Source organism: Rana temporaria, chromosome 11, assembly GCF_905171775.1.
Source record: "Rana temporaria chromosome 11, aRanTem1.1, whole genome shotgun sequence".
NCBI lineage: Eukaryota > Metazoa > Chordata > Amphibia > Anura > Ranidae > Rana > Rana temporaria.
Window position 1 is genome coordinate 124,518,356 of NC_053499.1, and position 20,257 is coordinate 124,538,612.

Consider the following 20,257-nt stretch of genomic DNA (forward strand, 5'->3'; position numbering starts at 1 on the left):
GAAGAGACATGAATTGTTGGATTGGTGGAGCCTGGTACTGGCCTAACAAAGCTGCACAACTAGGAAGTGGTGCCCTCTATGCACAAGGGTGTCTGAAGTGTACCAGTGTCTGAAGTGTAATGCAGACAGCCACAGATTACAAAGAGTTAACAGTGCACTTGCAGCTCACTTATAAGTCTGGGAGACCTGCCTTAATGTTGACTGTCACATGACTGAAGTTCAGGCATTAGTGAGTGCAGTTCCACTTGTCACCACTAGGGTGCCTAAGCCCCGCCCACTAACATAACATGTCACTTATGCAAAGAGCTGCCTGCTCGCAGTTTTTTACATATTCAGGGCCAGATCCACAAAGAAGTTACGCTGGCGTATCTATTGATACGCCGCGTAACTTCTAGTTTGCTCCGGCGTATCTTTGTTTTGTATCCACAAAACAAGATACGCCTGAAGCTGGGCTAGATCCGACTGGTGTAAGTCTTAGTACACCGTCGGATCTAAGGTGCATATTTACGCTGGCGGCTAGGTGGCGTTTCCGTCGATTTCCACGTCGAGTATGCAAATTAGCTAGATACGGCAATCCACGAACGTACGTCCGGCCGGCGCATTTTTTTACGTCGTTTCCGTAAGGCTTTTTTCGGCCTATAGTTACCTCTGTTATATGAGGCGTATCCTATGTTAAGTATGGACGTCGTTCCCGCGTCGAATTTTGAAAATTTTACGTCGTTTGCGTAAGTCGTTCGCGAATAGGGCTTTGCGTAGAATGGCGTTCATGCAGTAAGCATTGGCTTGTTGCAGGTTAATTTCGAGCATGCGCACTGGGATACCCCCACGGACGGCGCATGCGCCGTTCAGAAAAAACTTCATTTACGTTGGGTCAAGACGTATTACCATAAAACACGCCCCATCTCATCCATTTGAATTGCACGCCCTTACGCCGACACAGTTACACTACGCCGCCGTAACTTACGGCGCAAATTCTTTGAGAATACGGGAAATACGCTGTAAGTTACGGCGGCGTAGTGTATCTGAGATACACTACCCCGGCCGTAAAGAAGCGCCGCTCTTCGTGGATCTGGCCCTCAGTTTAGTTCCACTTTAAAGGAAGTTGAAAAATAACAGCAGGATCAACAGGTAAAGAAACGAATTTTCAGGGGGGACTCACAAAAACAAAGGCTTAATGCCAGTATCAGACTGCATCATACTGTATATCTTATTTTTTATTTTGCTCTTAGTAGCACTTTAACGATACTGCTGAAAGCTTGTTCTTGCTTTGCCTTTGATATGCATGCTACCCAATTATTAATATTAACATTTGCATCTGCTGTTCCAACTGTGACATAGTTTGTTGCCACCACTAATGATGACAAAGGGATTGTATAATCAACTCTAGGTTGCATAAATGTTTATTGAATACATAGATCCATATGATAATTATTGGTAATAAAAGCACAGACAATATGGTAAAATACATTCTTAGATATGTAAAAGATGCATTTATTTCTGTATGCCAGCCTTCTCAGTAGTTATCGGTTTCTTAGCACTGGCTTGCTCTGTTCCTGATGTAAGATACCTGACAAGACTGGATGCTCCTGCAGTAAAACCTGAACCATACCACCAAGAATAGCCTGTGGCTACAGCCGACCCTGCCGCCGATGAATTGGAAGAGATATAAGATCCCAGCTGTTTAACACTATTAGCTGTGGCTTCCTCTGCCTCTGTAGATCGAGCAACTAAGGACTCTGCCAATGGTGATATACTCTCGGCTGCGGTCAACAACTTGGTACCATAACCAGTAGCATCTACTTTAGCAGCTACTATTGGAGCCAATGTTTGTGTTCCTGCAGACAGCATGTATCCAACACCAGCTAGACTCTTCCCAGTTGCTGCTCCCAGCGCTCCAGACATCGCCATCAGTCCTTGACCTGCTAAATCGACTCCTTTAGCTGCGACTGAACCCACAATTTCAGAATTTAAGTTCGCAGCCGAGTCCGCAATTTGGACTCCTTTTGCTGCAGCTGATGTCAGTTCTCCAGGAATGGATGCCATGTCTTTCATTTTCTGGAAATTAAGAGATGAATGTCAGTTTTAATAATTGTAATACAAAAACATTGTGGTGCGACCATAATGGACAACCTGACATCTTGGCCCAGATTCTCGTATCTGGGCGTAAAACTGCGGCGGCGTAACGTATGTCATTTATGTTACGCCGCCGCAAGTTTGACAGGCAAGTGCTTTATTCACAAAGAACTTGCCTGTAAAGTTGCGGCGGCGTAGCGTAAATCACCCGGCGCAAGCCTGCCTAATTCAAATTAGTCGGGTAGGGGGCGTATAGCATTTAAATTAGGCGCGTTCCCGCGCCAAACGTAATGCGCTAAATGACGTCGCAAGGACGTCATTGGTTTCGACGTGAACGTAAATGCCGTCCAGCCCCATTCACGGACAACTTACGCAAACGACATAAATTTTAAAATTTCGACGCGGGAACAACGGCCATACTTAACATTGGTTGCCCCTCATATAGCAGGGGCAACTTTACGCGTCACAAATCTAACGTAAACGTCGTAACTTCACTGCGTCGACCGCGCGTACGTTCGGGAACTCGCGTATTTTGCTAACTTGTATACTCGACGGGGAAAACGACGGAGGCGACACCTAGCGGCAAAAAAAAAAAATGCATTTAAGATCCGACAGCGTAAGAGCCTTACGCCTGTCGGATCGAATGGTTATCTATGCGTAACTGATTCTAAGAATCAATCGCATAGATACGACGGCCCAGATTAGGACTTACGACGGCGTACATTGCGTTGCGCCGTCGTAAGCCCTTTGAGAATCTGGGCCCTTTAGTTTATCAGTTTACATTTTTTTGCAGAATAATCCCCCCAAGACAATTACCATTTCCTCAAATTGTATTGAGCTACTTTAAAGGGTAACTCCACTTTCATGGAAAAAAGTAGAGAGTAAAAAAAAAAAATTAATAAAATATAACATATACAATTGCTACACAAGCATATTGTAATTTAATGTTATTAAAAAATAAATGTGCAGTCTGCAGCTGCTGTAATTTTCTATAAAGTCAATGCAATAACGACTTCTGTACAACCGTTCTGTAGGGGTTTCCTTGCTCAATCAGTGCTGCAGGTTATAGCCAGCAGTGCTGATCAATGTATTCTGACGGCGGGGAATCTTTTCCACCATCAGAATACAATAACTCAGTGGGAGGATTACCCCATCCATAAATTTAATGTGGATGGAGGAATCCTCCTGCTGAGCTATTGCCTTCTGAGTGGAGTCATGTATGTGCTACCTAAGGGTTAATCACATCTAAAGGCAGGCATGTGAAACTCAATTTCAATGCAGGCTGGATCAGCATTATGGTTGCCCTCAAAGGGCCAGTTGTATCTGTAAAATAATATACGTTTTTATGCAGGGAACTCCCCCCCCCCCCACCAAACCGCTTTGAATGGTGGGTGTGGCCAAACTGCAGTTGACGGGTCTTAAAGGGGCAATAGAAACCAGGAGTGTATTATGTGTTGAGTTCAGAGATGCGCTATGTTCAGAGTGCAGTTTCAGGGTTACCTCCCTAAAAAGATTCCTCGCATCTCACCTACACAGCAAGCTCTAGTACCTTCCAACAGTGTGGGTGGTTCTGACTCTCTCTCTCATTTGCAGAAAGATCATTGGTCGGCATCTGTGCACCCGGGTACAGATGGGGATATTTATTACTACGTGATGTCTCATCCCACACTGCACCTGCATCTCCCTTATTCCCACTGGGACAGGTAGGGATCTGTGAGAGCCGCAGAGAGGAAAGCTGTCCTTGTAAACACAGAAGTCTTCTGTGTTTACAAGTGACAGTGGTAAGCGGGGAGAGGAGGATGAAAGCCGGAGGTGGCTGCAGGGCCGATCCGCCCTATAGGCTCACTATGCTCACCGCTTAGGGCCCCCCAAATTACTAGAGGCCCCGCCTGGTGAGAAGTCATTTTCGGCCCCTCCCCCTCAACTCGCTGGCTGCATGGGAGAAGAGGTAAGAAGTCAGCACCCCCCGCTTCTCACTTTAATGTAAGATGTCATTTCCGACAGCAGAAAGAACACCCCCTCCCCCCGCTTCTCAACTTTAGTCTCCAATGTGACATGTCAGCGTCCCCTGTCCCCCCCGCATCTCAACTTTAATGTGACATGCCATTTTCGGCAGCAACCCCCCCACACTTCTCAACTTTAATGTGACATGTCATTTTGCTTAGGGCCCCAGGGAGGTCAGGATCGGCACTGGGTGGCGGAAAAGAGTTTCACCACATTCCGGCTGAAAAAAGCCCTGGGGAACGAGGGCCACATGAAATGGCTTGGCGTGCTGGATTCGGCCCATGGGCCTTGTGTTTGTAACATGTGTCTAAAGGGATTGGAGACACCATAGCTTTTCTCTTCAGATCACTCCAAGTGCACTAGCTGAATATTGTAAAATTAATTAGTTGCTCCCATTCACAATCAGTATCCAAAAAAACGTGGTGGAACATACAGCTTTTTCTTCAGAACAGAAACAGGTAGGAATCTGTAACCAAGTTTATTAAAAATCCTTGGGATGTACATTAATCACCTATTGGGTATTTTTTTCCCCTCATTAAAAGTGGAGTTACTCTTTAAAGTGGAGTTCCACCCTAAAGTGGAACTTCCGCTCATGGGATTCCTCCCCCCCTCGGTGCCACAATTGGCACCTTTAGGGGGGTGGGGGGACAGGATACCTGTCAAAGACAAGTATCCTTCCCCACTTCTGGGAGTCCGGCCGCAGGCGTGACGTCACCGCGGGGCTCCCTCCTCCTCCTCCCCTGGCCGCCGGGCTAATAGGAGAGAGGAGCGGGCCTTGCGCATGCTCAGTAGGGTTCCCAGGCGTGAAGCCGAAAGGATTTAGCTACGCCGTTTACGTAAGGCGTATGTCCGGCGTAAGTTTACCCCTCATAAAGCAGGGGTAAGTCATGTTAAGGTATGGACGTCGGAAACGTCGGAACAGCGTTGTATTTTACGTCGTTTGCGTAAGTCGTACGTGAATGGGGCTGGGCATAGGTTACGTTCACATCGACAAAGCATTGAGCCGACGTATCTTAGGGAGTATTTGCGACGTGATTCTGAGCATGCGCCGTTCGATCGGACATGCATTTACATGGGGTCACGCTTCATTACAATACAACACGCCCACTGCGTTGCTACTTTGAATTACGCAGGCTTACGCCGGCCCATTTACGATACGCAGATGTAACTTTGGGAGCAAGTGCTTTCTGAATACAGTACTTGCTTCTCAATGTTACGTCGGCGTAGCGCATAGGAGATGCGTTACACCCGCTCAAAGATACAACAATGTATCTGAATCGCGGCCTATAACTTTTGCACAAACCAATCAATATACGCTTATTGCTTTTTTATTGCTTTTTTTTTACCAAGAAAACATATCGGCACAAATTGAGAAAGAAATGTGTCTTTTTCTATATTTTTTGGGGATATATATATATATATATATATATATATTTTGGGGACGACCGCGCAATTAAAGCGACGCAGTGCTGTATCGCAAAAAATTGGCCCGGTCATTGGGCAGCCAAATCTTCCGGGGCTGAAGTGGTTAAACATTTATTTTTGTGTACGATCGTTCGACTCTCTTTGCCAGGCTAGGACTGTCACAATATCAATAAACAATATTCAAATAATTTCCAAACAACTAAAAGAGATATTAAGTGTTTTATATTGCCAATTGAATAAAGTGCACGAATATTATTTGGTAAGTATTCTGGAGGAATTTTTTATATAATAAATAATTATATATATATATATATATATATATATATATATATATATATATATATATATATATATATATATATATATATATATTTTTTTTTTTTTTTTTTTTTTTTTTTTTTTCATAAGATTCAGTCATATCACACTTACAATATCCAGATTTCCACCTTCATATTTCATTTCAAAAGCAAAACCTTTACTCTTCAGAGCTGCTTTTACCACTTCATCATTGGGCACAGGCTTCAGGTCTTGATAAATGTTGCTCACTTCCGTGGAATCTCCGTGTACAACATCACTACCAATAATCCTGTCTGGGCACACAGGTATCTCATTCAATATAAAGGACTAACATAACAGGTAAATCAAGTTAATAAAAAAATCAGATAAAATATGTGTTCTTCAGATTTTAAATAGATTTTGTGATCTGAATTGAAGGTTTACTGAACATTTCTGTGTGCTGCAGTCCATGTGATCCCTACATACAGCGCCCTTCGGCCATATTTTTTCTTTTTATTAGTGTTCTTAGAGCCAGTTATCTGATTGGCTAAGTTACATTATCAGATCTCTCTTGCAACTAACACTCTGCATAATATGTGAAATCATGGATCCAAATGAAACAACTACGTGTGACTTCAACGGTAGTCTCAGAAAAGGGTCCAATTTTAAAGTAGACAGAAAATTGCTTTTGAACAATGCTTCTGAATGGCACTTTCGCATGCTTTCACAATTTTAGAAGAAATTACATAACTAGCAACTCTTGCTTTGTTTGTTTGCTTGTTTGTTTGTTCTCCTTTCCCATAAAATCATCTCTCTTTTAGATAGATAGATATATCTATCTATTGAGCACAGGGCCGCCATCAGGAATTATGGGGCCTCTTACGCCGCTAATTGAGAAGCGGGGGGGGGGGGGCCCTTTACAAAAAAAGAAATAAAGAAAATATATATATACAAAAAATTATTAAAAAAGGGGGGTAGCCATCCAGAGCCCTGGGAACCTCCGGGCCCTTTAATAAAAAAAAAAGAAATAAAAAATATATATATTTTTTTATATAAAAAAAGGTTGGGGGGTTGGCATCCAGGGCCCTGGATAAAAAAAAAATATATTATATATATATATTTAAAAAAAGGGGGGTAGCCATCCAGAGCCCTGGGCACCTCTGGGCCCTTTAATAAAAAAAAAGAAATAAAAAGAAAAAAGAAATAAAAAAATATAAAAAAAATATTTTTTTTATATAAAAAAAAGGGGGGGGGGAAGTTGCCATTTAGGGCCCTGGATAAGAAAAAAAAATACATATACACTATATGGCCAAAAGTATTGAGACACCTGCCTTTACACACATGAACTTTAATGGTATACCAGTCTTAGTCAGTAGGGTTCAATATTGAGTTGGCCCACCCTTTGCAGCTATAACAGCTTCAACTCTTCTGGGAAGGTTGTCCACAAGGTTTAGGAGTGTGTCTATGGGAATGTTTGACCATTCTTCCAGAAGCGCATTTGTGAGGCCAGGCACTGATGTTGGACAAGAAGGCCTGGCTCGCAGTCTCCGCTCTGATTAATCCCAAAGGTGTTCTATCGGGTTGAGGTCAGGACTCTGTGCAGGACAGTCAAGTTCCTCCACCCCTCATCCGTGTCTTTATAGACCTTGCTTTGTGCACTGGTGCACAGTCATGTTGGAACAGGAAGGAGCCATCTCCAAACTGTTCCCACAATGTTGGAAACATGAAATTGCCCAAAATCTCTTGGTATGCTGACGCCTTAAGAGTTACCTTCACTGGAACTAAGGGGCCAAGCTCAACCCCTGAAAAACATGAAAAACAACCCCAAATCATAATCCCCCCTCCAACAAATGATTTGGAAGGGTGGCCCAAAACTTTTGGCAATATACTGTGGATGAGCAAGTTCGGAGTGGAGGAACTTGACTGGCCTGCCCTGACCTCAACCAGATAGAACACCTGTCTGATGAATTAGAGCGTAGACTGAGCCAGGCCTTCTCATCCATCAGTGCCTTACTACACAAAAGCGCTTCTGGAAGAATGGTCAAACATTCCTAAAGACACACTCCTAAACCTTGTGGACAGCCTTCCCAGAAGAGTTGAAGCTGTTATAGCTGCAAAGGGTGGGCCAACTCAATATTGAACCCTACAGGCTAAGACTGGGATGCCATTAAAGGCAGGTGTCCCAATACTTTTGGCAAAATAGTGCATCAATTTATTTGACAGAAGTAGATCAATCATCTTTAGGAACGTGACCACATTTGATATGAACCCTCTAAATATTTATGTATACAATTTTTTTTTAGCTGAAAGGTGTTTTAGAGAGGTAGATAGGGTATGCTAAAAATGTGTCTCCATTTAATTCATCCTAAGGTATAATAAAGTACAACTTATAACCAAAACTGTGTGTTGTCCCCTGCGTTAACAAATAGTGCTATTGTTACATACAAGTGTTAAAGAAAATAACTATATCCAAAATAAATGTGGAAAAACAGGTAAAAAAAAACGAAGGAATGCCGACATGCCTAATGTGTTCACAACTGCACGCACAGAAAATGTTAAATGCGGGTGGTGTTGCGCATTTCCTGTATAATATACGTGTGACAACAAACTAAAATCATCACATACACATATAAATAAATCAACAAACTCTTGAAGGTATCAACATGTGAAATATTGTCAGGGCCGTCTTTACCATAGGACAAACAGGGGCAGCTGCCCAGGGCCCTGTCACTGTTGGGGGCCCAAAGCAACCCCCTTTTTTTTTTAGGGGTCCGGAGGTCCCCAGGGGCCCGGAGGCCCCCAGGGCCCCAGATGGCAACCCCCCCTTTTTTTATTTATTTTTAAATAAAAAAAATATATATATTTTTTAATATATTTTTATTTTTTATTAAAGGGACAATTTTTATTTAGGGGCCCCCAGGGCCCCAGATGGCAACCACCCTTTTTTTTTTTTTTTTTTTTTTAATAAGAAAAATATATTTTTTTAATATATTTTTATTAAATTTTTTATTAAAGGGCCATTTTTTTTTTAGAGGTCTGGAGGTCCCCAGGGCCCCCGGATGACAACCCTCCCTTTTTTTTATATAAAAAAAACTTTTTTTTATATATTTCTTTTATTTTTTTATATATACGAAGGCATGGCAGCCCATTCAAATCAATGGGCTGCTGTGCCTGCACAAATGAGGGCCGCCAAAACACATACATGTGAACCAGCCAGGCCCAAAATAAGCTGGAGGGGGGCCCAACAAAAATGTTTGCCCAGGGCCCAAACCATATTAAAGACGGCCCTGAATATTGTGCTAAATAATTAGTGCACTGATCCAAATGAATAAATGCACAGTAGCTAACAAGTGTCCTAGTACTATTATTCCAATAAAATGCTCAGTTCTTCTTTAGTATAGACCAGGGGTCTCCAAACTGCGACCTGAGGGCCACATGTGGCCATTTGCTAGCCTTTATCCGGCCCTTGGGGCACTATTCCTCCCACTGACACCAACAATGGGGCACTATTTCTTCTACTGATACCAATGACAGGATACTTTTCCTCCTACTAATAGGGGCACTCCTGATCCTCCTATCGACTACCAACCCTGAGGCCATATTTATTCTTACTAATCCCGGGTCCGGGACATTTTCTGCCCCCGCTGGCTACAATCCGGCCATCCTAGAGTCTGAAGGACATTTAACTGGCACTTTGTTTGAAACGTTTGGAGACCCCTGGTATAGACAATGGATATCTGTGCTTCCACCCATCACCTCAGTGCTCACAGAACTCTCACCTCACTTCCATACAATGATAGCCTCAAACTCAGGTTCCAACATGGATCTGGTTATCCTTCCTTAGGACATCCTCCTATGTTTCCTGTGTTGGCTAGAGAGTCTGCATTCTTGAGGTCCCCACGATCTCCTCGGTTTCTCCAAAATATATATCAGAATAGAATAGACAAATATGCCTCCCATAGTGTAAAACTGTTTAAACGTTATCATTTATTTAAAGACAGATGAATGCTTACATCAAACTAGTCAGGGACTGCCAATCCCCCCTGTTTCCACGGCAGTTGTAACACCCAGAGTTTAATTCTGGGGTGTCGCCCCTGCCATAGGAAAGTCGTAATGCGCTGATCAATTATTTTAAAAATATGTCTCGGTATCCAGACAGGGGAGTTTCGAAAAATATATAAAAATAGAGGTAAAAATTTCATCTTCACTAAATTCACCCTACCTATAAGTGTCAAGGCAGGTTTTGCCATGCCTGTAACCTGGATTTTAGTTTAACCAAAAGTGGATCGACATTCAAGGTGATAAAATCTGATACAGAATAGAAATGCGTAGCCCCAGATATTCGAGCACCTCTACCCTCTGTAAAGGACATCCCGGGGGAATCACACGACTGAGGGATGGCGTCCTGAGTGGGAGAATCTGGGATTTGCCCCAATTGACTTTCAGGCCCGAAAAACGTGCAAAGAAATTCAAGAAATCTAAAGCCGCTGACAGGGAACTCTCGGAGTCTCGCAAAAAAAGAACCATATCGTCCGCATAAAGCGCTGTTTTTTCAATCAAGTCACCCACCGTAATCCCCTGTACTGCTTCAGAGGCTCTCAAGGCCGCAGCCAAGGGTTCAATCATGATGGAGAAAAGACCCGGGGACAAAGGGCAGCCCTGACGAGTGCCTCTGCGCACTGGAAAAAATTCGGACAACAGATTGTTCAGTTTAATGGCCGCTGTGGGGGAATGATATAGAATGTCGATCCACTTCTGGAAATGAGGACCAAAACCGAAGACCTCCAGTACCACCCTCATGTAATTCCAGTCCACGGAATCAAAGGCCTTCTCTAGATCCAAAAAGACCAGCATCCCACCGCTAGAACTGTCCGGGCCCAACTGAGTGTGAGTAAAGACCCTGCGCAGATTAATATCCGTGGCCTTTTTGGGCATAAAGCCCATCTGGTCAGGAGAAATTATATGTTGCAGGATTAGCATAAGCCTAGTAGCTAACAGTTTGGTTAGTATTTTGAAGTCAATATTTAATAAAGAGATGGGCCTATATAAAGAACATTGCTTTGGGTCCTTATCCGGCTTGGCCAATAGTACAATATGAGCCTCATAAAAGGAGAGAGGGAGGCCTCTCTCTCGAAAAACAGTCTGCGTATAATCACAGTAATCTAGGTGCCAGGGTCTCTGAGTATTGATGGTACCAATCAATTGGTAGACCATCAGGACCAGGAGCCTTGCCACTAGGAAACTACCCTATTGCGGAAACCACCTCCTCCTCCTCCCGAAACGGGGCATCAAGAAAATTGCTACACTCCCCTGACAGCTTGGGCAACTGCAGGGTCTCCAATGTGTCCCTGAGGTCACTAGTGTCATAGGGATCTATAGGGGAATATAAGGACCTATAAGGATACAAACTCCCGTACTATATCCTCCCTGTCCCTCAACATTTGTCTGGACTGAGACAAAATGCAGGGAACCACTGTCAGGGACGTATCTCCTGCTGTCAGGAAAGCTAAGAGTTTGCCACTTTTGTCCCCCTTTTCAAAAACTCGCGCTGCACTCCCTTGTAGTTGGCAAGTAGTTGTCTCCTGATAATGAAGAGACACATTCCTCCTCGCGAACTGCAACTGAGCCAACGTGTCAGGAGAAGGTGAGTCCGCATGTGCCTTAGCGCATTCCCGCTCCCTGTCCTGGAGTTGTTTTTCTACACTATTCTGCTCTGTTCTCAGGGCTTTTATAGCTGATATAAATACCCCCCTAGTGGTGGCCTTAAAGGCCTCCCATTCCATGTGCAACATTGCTGATCCTTCGGTAATCTGCCAAAAGGTATCAATGTGCGGTTTCAGCATCTCCTCTACAGCAGGTTCCCCCACCCATCTAGGGGACAGACGCCAGACCCTCCTCGAACTCTGGGAACCCATTTGCAAGGTATTCTGGAGTGAAGTGTGATCCGAGACACCCCCCGGGAGGTAGGACGCCCCAGTCACCAAAGGTAACAGTGTCCCATTGGCGAATGCCAGGTCTGTTCTGGAGGACGAAGCATGTACCGAGGACAGATATGAGTAGCACCTGTCATTGGGATACTTCCACCGCCAGATCTCGGTAACACCCGCTTCTTCCGCCCATTGCGATAAGTCGTGGATCGGAGCCCTACGCGGGTTGGACGTGTCCAACTCATAATTGAGAACATTTCTAAAGTCCCCGGCCACCAACAACTGAAATGGAGCGTGAGGTGCCAATTTCTCCAACACCTCGTACAGAATATTCCCTGTAAAAGGAGGGGGAATATATATATTTGCCAGGGCCAACCTATGAGAATAAACTTCAAGTATGACCACTAAATATCTTCCCCCAGGATCTGTAATCACTGTTTCTATGGAACAAAGTAAGGACTTGTGTAGCAAAATGGACACACCCCTAGCATATGATGAATAAGTGGCATGTATGGCTCTGTGCATCCAGGGACGTTTCATGGCCAGAATTTTGTTGCCTAATAAATGGGTTTCCTGCAACATCATTATGTGGGGATGATAAGCCTGCAACAAGTTCAGTACCAGAGCTCTCTTGTACTTAGATTTCAACCCCCTGACATTCCAAGAAATGATACTAACATTCAAGGACATGACTGCAATTCAGAAATTTGCCACAAGATGGCGGCCTAGGAGCACAGGTGAGGTCCAGAGGCACACAGAGCCATACATCATGCTGAAAAATAACTGTGGCCCACCCACATGCATTGCATTGTGTCTGAGCCTGTTTCAGAGTGTCCCCTGGCCTGCCAAACGTGCAGCACCGAGGGCAACGCCACAAACAAGCGACCACAAAAAAGGTGGAGAAAAAACTAAAAACAAAAAAAAAAAAACATGAACCAAACAGTCCCTCTTGAACCATCCCATCGTCTCAAATCCCTGTCTTGCCAGCAAACAAGAGTAAAACACAAAAAAAAACACACTAGCCAGAAGACTTGATCCCCAAAAACCAAAGAAAAAAACTAGACATGGAAAATTGTCCTGTAGAGTTATTCCATATGCCCCTTAGGAGGGAGCCAAGGTGTCAAATGAGGCGAGCGCAGACACTATGGGCCAGATTCACGTACAGCGGGCGCAGTGTAACGTAACCGGTTTACGTTACACCGCCGCAATTTTTCCGATTTAGTGCCCGATCCACAAAGCACTTACCTGGAAATTTGCGGCGGTGTATCGTAAACAGGTCCGGCGGGCAAATGTACGCTGGAATCCTGTCCGCTCGGGCCTACACACGACCGAACATGTCTGCTGAAACTGGTCCGCGGACCAGTTTCAGCAGACATGTTCGGTCGTGTGTACGGGCCTTAGAGGTTCCTCTCTTCTTTTTTTATACTCAGTTGTGACATTACGCTACTCTTATATCAAGACATTGCTTGTATATCAAGGCAAAATTTATTAAAACATTTTGCTTGTCTTGCAAAACGCTCTCAAACCAAGGTTTTACTGTACAATAAAGCATGGAGAGGTAGTCATCAGTACTCAGTTAGAAGGAATCCAAATGGATACACACCCTTAAGACGCTCACACCAAATGGGTTGAACGTCGAATTTGATCTAACCTGTTTTATAAACCATTATTAATTATCTTTGCCCCACTCCCTACTACTTGGGTCCATTCAGTTCATGTGGTTATATCAGCAAATGTAATATAGGTACTCTATACATGTAAGAGCAGTTGTCACATAGTATTAATGAATTACGTGCTAACACTGATGTTCTAAATTGAATGAATCTAACATGTATGTTAACCTCACATATAATTTCCAGAGTATGGATCAATATGTTTATAAAGGGCATTTGTTTTTTCCCGTCCCCTCATTATTTTTTTATCTATTTATTCTCATTTCAGTCAGCTTCCTCTGACCCTCTAAAGATATTTTACTTTGAGTAGAAAGACAAGTTATGGCATCATCACCATATCATTTTGTACATCGTGTACATCTATATATAGATTGCTAATCCTAGGGAAATATATATATATATATATATATAGTTGATATTCGGTTACGTAATTTTGATACTGTAACTTGCTTTTAATATAGTCTCCCCATTTTATACAGGTATTTTTATCTGGAGTATATATTTAGTGCTTGCGGCGACATCATCCTGAATGACGTTTGTTTAAACCTATATCTACTACATTGGTCTTTGGGAAAATGGCTGACGTAATCCTTCTGTGTTCTTCAGTAGCATGGCCACTATAGTGTTGTTTTTCTGGTCCTCTATCATCTCTAAATCTAAGGGAGAACGTAGATTCTCGGTCCAAGGACCACGGCTCTGGAATGCTCTACCCACGACTATCCGCTTGGAAGAAAACCATCGGGTTTTTAGGAAAAAACTGAAGACCCACTTCTTCTGAAAGACCTGTACAACTCTGGATGCCAGCGCCTTGAGGCGATTAAGCTCGCATTTGTTTGCGCTATATAAGTTCCTCACTCACTCACTCACTCACTAATTAGAGAATTGGTCACATAGAAAATGGCCACGGTATTAATATCGATATGGTCTTTAACAAAATGGTGGTTTTGGAACTTCCTGTACCCAGTAAATAGTGAGTGAACAACCAATCCCGTTCCCTTAAAGGAAGTGACGTGATATAACGTGTAGGTCATGGCCGAAACGGATGGCGGACCGGAAGTAATGTGAGGCCCCGTACACACGACCGAACATGTCTGCTGAAACTGGTCCGCGGACCAGTTTCAGCAGACATGTTCGGTCGTGTGTACGGCCGACCGGACAGGTTTCCAGCGGACATTTGTCCAGCCGACCGTTTTCCGGCGGACAAATGTTTCTTAGCATGCTAAGAAACATGTCCGCTGGAAGCCTGTCCGTCGGACATGTTCGGTCGTCTGTACAGACTCACCGTACACGTCCGATCGGCCGCCATCCCTCGCATGCGTCGAAGTGATTCGACGCATGCGTGGAAGCATTAAACTTCCAGGGCCGCGCACGTCACCGTGTACGCGCGGATTTCTGTCTGATGGTGTGTACAACCATCAGACAGAAATCTCCGGGCGGACATGTCCGCTGGCTGTACGAGGCCTAAGAGGCGAGATTGCCTGTGTTTTTATCTTTCAATGCGCTTTTAACTTTAGTTTGATGTAAGCATTCATTTGTCTTTTTAAGAAATGATAACGTTTAAACGGTTTTACACTTTGGGAGGCATATTGTCTATTCTATATATATATATATATATATATATATATATATATATATATATATATATATATATATAAAATCAGAGAAACCGAGGAGATCGTGGAAACCTCAAGGGTGCAGACTCTCTAGCAGAGGAAACATAGAAGGATGACCTAAGGAAGGATAACCAAATCCATGTTGGAACCTGAGTTTGAGGCTTTTTTATTGTATGGAAGTGAGGTGAGAGTTCTGTGAGCACTGAGGTGATGGGTGGAAGGCAGCACAGATATCAATTGTCTATAGTCTAAAGAAGAACTGAGCACTTTATTGGAAAAATAGTACTGGGACACTGGTTGGCTACCGTGTAGTGTAGCTTTGTGCATTTATTAATTTGGATCGGTACACTAATTCTTTGTTTATCACAATATTTCACATATTGAACTACCTTCAAGAGTTTGTTGATTTATTTATATGTGTATGTGATGATTTCACAGTTTGTTGTCACATGTATAATATACAGGAAATGCGCAACACCTCCCAAATTTAACATTTTCTGAGCACGCTGTTGTGAACACATTAGGTATTGTAGCATTCCTTTGTTTTTTACCTGTTTTTTTCACATTTATTTTGGATATATTTCTTTAACACTTATATGTAACAATAGCACTATTTGGCAACGCAGGGGACAACACACAGTTTTGGTTATACGTTGTACTTGATTATACCTTAGGATGAATAAAATGGAGACATAGCATACCCTATCTAACTCTCTAAAACACCTTTCAGCTAAAAAAAAAGTATACAGAAATATTTCCTCTGGGTGGTTTGTGGTCCCTGCTATTGTACCACACAACGCGCATATACATGTAAGATATACCCCTCCATCAGAGGGATAGGTGCTTCTCTGTACTTATCCATCCTTATATTGATACAGCTAGTTTATTTAGCCATTCACTCTTTCATTGAAGAACCATCATATGTCTGTTCCAGAAGAGACTGAAAGTCGCGAAACGCGTCAAGCTATCAGACGTCGTGTATTTCATATACACGGCTATCATGTTATGTGCCAGTCAAAGTTTACTGGGACCAGCACGATTTTAGACCGTGCAGATTGCATGCTTCTTAAATGTATATCCAATCATGAACACTGGTGGACCCTTAAATCTTATCATGTGATTATTGTTTACAAGCATGTTGCTACCTAACATTATCGTGTCAAGAACTGGTACCAATTAATGTGCAACTTTTTGTATATGTTAAAGAAAATAAAAGAAAAAATTAACTGAATTAACAGATGGTCAATTAAGCAGGTATCACAATAACCAGGAAACCAGGCTGATGAATCAGATCCTCATAAGGCAACCAGAACTCATGGACAGGAACATCAAGGACGGCAGATGAGCGACGTAGTATACAGGCTCCTGAACCCCTGGACGCGTTGCGTTGTTCAACTTCCTCAGCGGGGCGGGGAGGAAGTTGAACAACGCAACGCGTCCGGGGGTTCAGGAGCCTGTATACTACGTCGCTCATCTGCCGTCCTTGATACACAGACAATTGTTCTTCTGAAAATGCCGTTTTTTGTCTGGCCAAATGTGAGTAGCCTGACTTTTTAAGCCTGTTAATAAAACCTACCTAGTTTAACAGAGAGCACTTAGTTCTGTGATTATCTTTTTCCATGTTCCTGTCCATGAGTTCTGGTTGCCTTATGAGGATCTGATTCATCAGCCTGGTTTCCTGGTTATTGTGATACCTGCTTAATTGACCATCTGTTAATTCAGTGGTCCACTTGCGAAGGTGAGAGTACCCATCTCTAGCGATGGAGGGATCACTCTAAGTTTGGTGTGTTTATCACGTGGTGAATATTCATTTACATCAGGCACTTCTGGATTCTGCTTCTTTTTGGATTATTAATAATATTATATATATATTTATGCATATATTTTTGCCACTATATTCATAACACTATTGTATTATTTGTTAAAGTTTTGCGCTGCACTTTTTTTCTTTTATTTTCTGTATCTCCTTGGATTTTGTGATTATCCTGTTGTGTTCAGCTGGCATTACTGGTGATCTGAACCCTGGGGGTCTGTTTCACTTGGAATTATTTTTATATACACCTATTTTTGATCTATATATATTTGCGCTGATTGCACCTTTGTTTTTTGTATTTTTGTATATGTTACCTAACACTACAGTGTTGGGAAAATTTACCATTTAATGTGCAATTTCGTGTATATGGAATTCACTGTATTGTAACATGTATCTATGCATTATTAAATATTTTATTATCCACCACTTTGTTCAATTTGTCATCATGAGTTTCATTCAAAGTCCCACCCCCTCCCCTTTTTGTTGCAAATATGTTGCCTACCCTGCTGTATTTTTTGCTTTATTTTTTTCTCATACATAAATATTTAGAGGGTTCATATCAAATGTGGTCACATTCCTAAAGCTGAATACCCCACTTCTGTCAAATAAGTACAACGTATATTTGTAATTGTGAGGTATAAAAGCACACCAACTAAAAACTTCAATTGTATGAACTTTTTTAACGTTTTATCACACTTTTTTTTTTTTTTTATTGCTGCCTTTGATGCATAGTTGTTCCTAAATATTTCAAAATGTCCAGTACCTACAAACAGAGACCAGTGGCGATTTCGAGGTTGCAACGTTTCAATATTATCTCCATTTGTAAAGGTGGAATGCTGAAAAAAAAAAAAAAAAAAAAAAGTCATTAGCCCCTTTTACAAAAATGTACTCAGATCCACTCAGATTTTGGGTTTTGTTTGCCAAGGTGGAGATCAAAACTGCATTCTATGTTTACTGTAAGCAGAGATATAGAAGAAAGTGCACAGTATAATGTCCATTTGTCATTGATGACAAAAGCATTCAACTATTGCATGCGTGCCGTGCCTCATCCTTCTGTAGCCTGCAGTGAAATAGTCATGTCACATTCCACGCACTTTCATTTCTAATCCATAGACAAGGCAAACGTACAACACACCCTGCTCTAGTGTTAGTGGGCCAGATCCACAAAAACCTGACGTAACTTAAAAAATCCAATTTAAGTTACACTGCCTTAAAGTTTCTACCTAAGTGCCTGATCCACAAAGCACTTATCTAGAAATTTCAGGCTGTGTAACTAAAATTCCGCCGGCGCAAGGCGTTCCTATTCAAATGGGGCGAGTCCCATTTAAATGAGGCGCGCTCCCGCGCCGGCCGTACTGCGCATGCGCGAAGTTACGTTACGCCGAGTTTTGAGGATCGCGACGGCTTAAAGTTGCGTCGGGGGAAAAAAAAAATGACAGCGGCATGCATTCCTGAGGGAGAACTCCATGCCAATTTTCAAAGAAAAAAACGGCATGGGTTCCCCCCCCAGGAGCATACCAGGCCCTTAGGTCTGTTATGGGTTGTAAGGAGACCCCCCCACGCCGAAAAATTGACGTAGGGGGTCCCCCTACAATCCATACCAGACCCGTATCCAAAGCACGCTACCCGGCCGGCCAGGAAGGGAGTGGGGACGAGCGAGCGCCCCCCCCCCTCCTGAGCCGTGCCAGGCCGCGTGCCCTCAACATGGGGGGGTTGGGTGCTCTGGGGCAGGGGGGCGCACTGCGGGCCCCCCCACCCCAGAGCACCCTGTCCCCATGTTGATGAGGACAGGACCTCTTCCCGACAACCCTTGCCATTGGTTGTCGGGGTCTGCGGGCGGAGGCTTATCGGAATCTGGGAGTCCCCTTTAATAAGGGGGCCCCCAGATACCGGCCCCCCACCCTAAGTGAATGGATATGGGGTACATCGTACCCCTATCCATTCACCTGGAGGCAAAAAGTAAAAGTTAATAAACACACAACACAAGGCTTTTTAAAATATTTTATTATTCTGCTCCGGACGCCCCCCCTGTCTTCGTTATTAGCTCAATTACCAGGGGGGGCTTCTTCTTCCGCTCTCCGGGGGTCTTCTCCGCTCTCCGGGGGGGGTTTCTTCTTCCGCTCTCCGGGGGGGGGCTTCTCCGGACTCCGGGGGGGGTTTCTTCTTCCGCTCTCCGGGGGGGGCTTCTCCGGACTCCGGGGGGCTTCTTCCATCTTCTCCCCTCTTCCGCTTTTGACTCGGCGAACCCCGGTTCTTCTGCAGCTCTCCGGTACCTTCTTCTTCAGCGCTGGCTGCCTGCTATGTTTGTGTGTTAGCTCGATTTCAAACAGGCAGCCAGCGCGGTCTTCTGTGGCGTCAGGGTCTTCTCTTCCTTTCTTCCGATGTTGCCTCGTCGCCTGTTGTCGCTGTAATGATGGAAGCGCGCCTTGCATCCCATTTATATAGGCATCACCGTCCCATCATGCTCCGGCAGGTACCCACGTGGTGGGTGCACGTGGGTAGGCACCCACCACGTGGGTACCTACCGGAGCATGATGGGACGGTGATGCCTATATAAATGGGATGCAAGGCGCGCTTCCATCATTACAGCGACAACAGGCGACGAGGCAACATCGGAAGAAAGGAAGAGAAGACCCTGACGCCACAGAAGACCGCGCTGGCTGCCTGTTTGAAATCGAGCTAACACACAAACATAGCAGGCAGCCAGCGCTGAAGAAGAAGGCACCGGAGAGCTGCAGAAGAACCGGGGTTCGCCGAGTCAAGAGCGGAAGAGGGGAGAAGATGGAAGAAGCCCCCCGGAGTCCGGAGAAGCCCCCCCCCGGAGAGCGGAAGAAGAAACCCCCCCCGGAGAGCGGAGAAGACCCCCGGAGAGTGGAAGAAGAAGCCCCCCCTGGTAATTGAGCTAATAACGAAGACAGGGGGGGCGTCCGGAGCAGAATAATAAAATATTTTAAAAAGCCTTGTGTTGTGTGTTTATTAACTTTTACTTTTTGCCTCCAGGTGAATGGATAGGGGTACGATGTACCCCATATCCATTCACTTAGGGTGGGGGGCCGGTATCTGGGGGCCCCCTTATTAAAGGGGACTCCCAGATTCCGATAAGCCTCCGCCCGCAGACCCCGACAACCAACGGCAAGGGTTGTCGGGAAGAGGTCCTGTCCTCATCAACATGGGGACAGGGTGCTCTGGGGTGGGGGGGCCCGCAGTGCGCCCCCCTGCCCCAGAGCACCCAACCCCCCCATGTTGAGGGCATGCGGCCTGGCACGGCTCAGGAGGGGGGGGCACTCGCTCGTCCCCACTCCCTTCCTGGCCGGCCGGGTAGCGTGCTTTGGATACGGGTCTGGTATGGATTGTAGGGGGACCCCCTACGTCGATTTTTCGGCGTAGGGGGGGTCCCCTTACAACCCATACCAGACCTAAGGGCCTGGTATGCTCCTGGGGGGGAACCCATGC

The 20,257-nt window shown here is 44.3% G+C and overlaps 1 protein-coding gene across 1 annotated transcript in view; it reads right to left on the minus strand.

Moving 5' to 3' along the window:
* Positions 1-1,382: 1,382 nt before the first annotated feature.
* LOC120917618 overlaps positions 1,383-20,257 on the minus strand; it is a 36,353-nt gene continuing 17,478 nt past the window's right edge. The window contains exons 3-5 of the mRNA XM_040329057.1: positions 17,568-17,640; positions 5,932-6,092; positions 1,383-2,055 (exon numbers count right to left, since the gene is read on the minus strand). Of these exons, the coding sequence (XP_040184991.1) occupies positions 1,492-2,055; positions 5,932-6,092; positions 17,568-17,640 (798 nt within the window). The 3' untranslated portion in view covers positions 1,383-1,491. The remainder of the gene's footprint in view (positions 2,056-5,931; positions 6,093-17,567; positions 17,641-20,257) is intronic.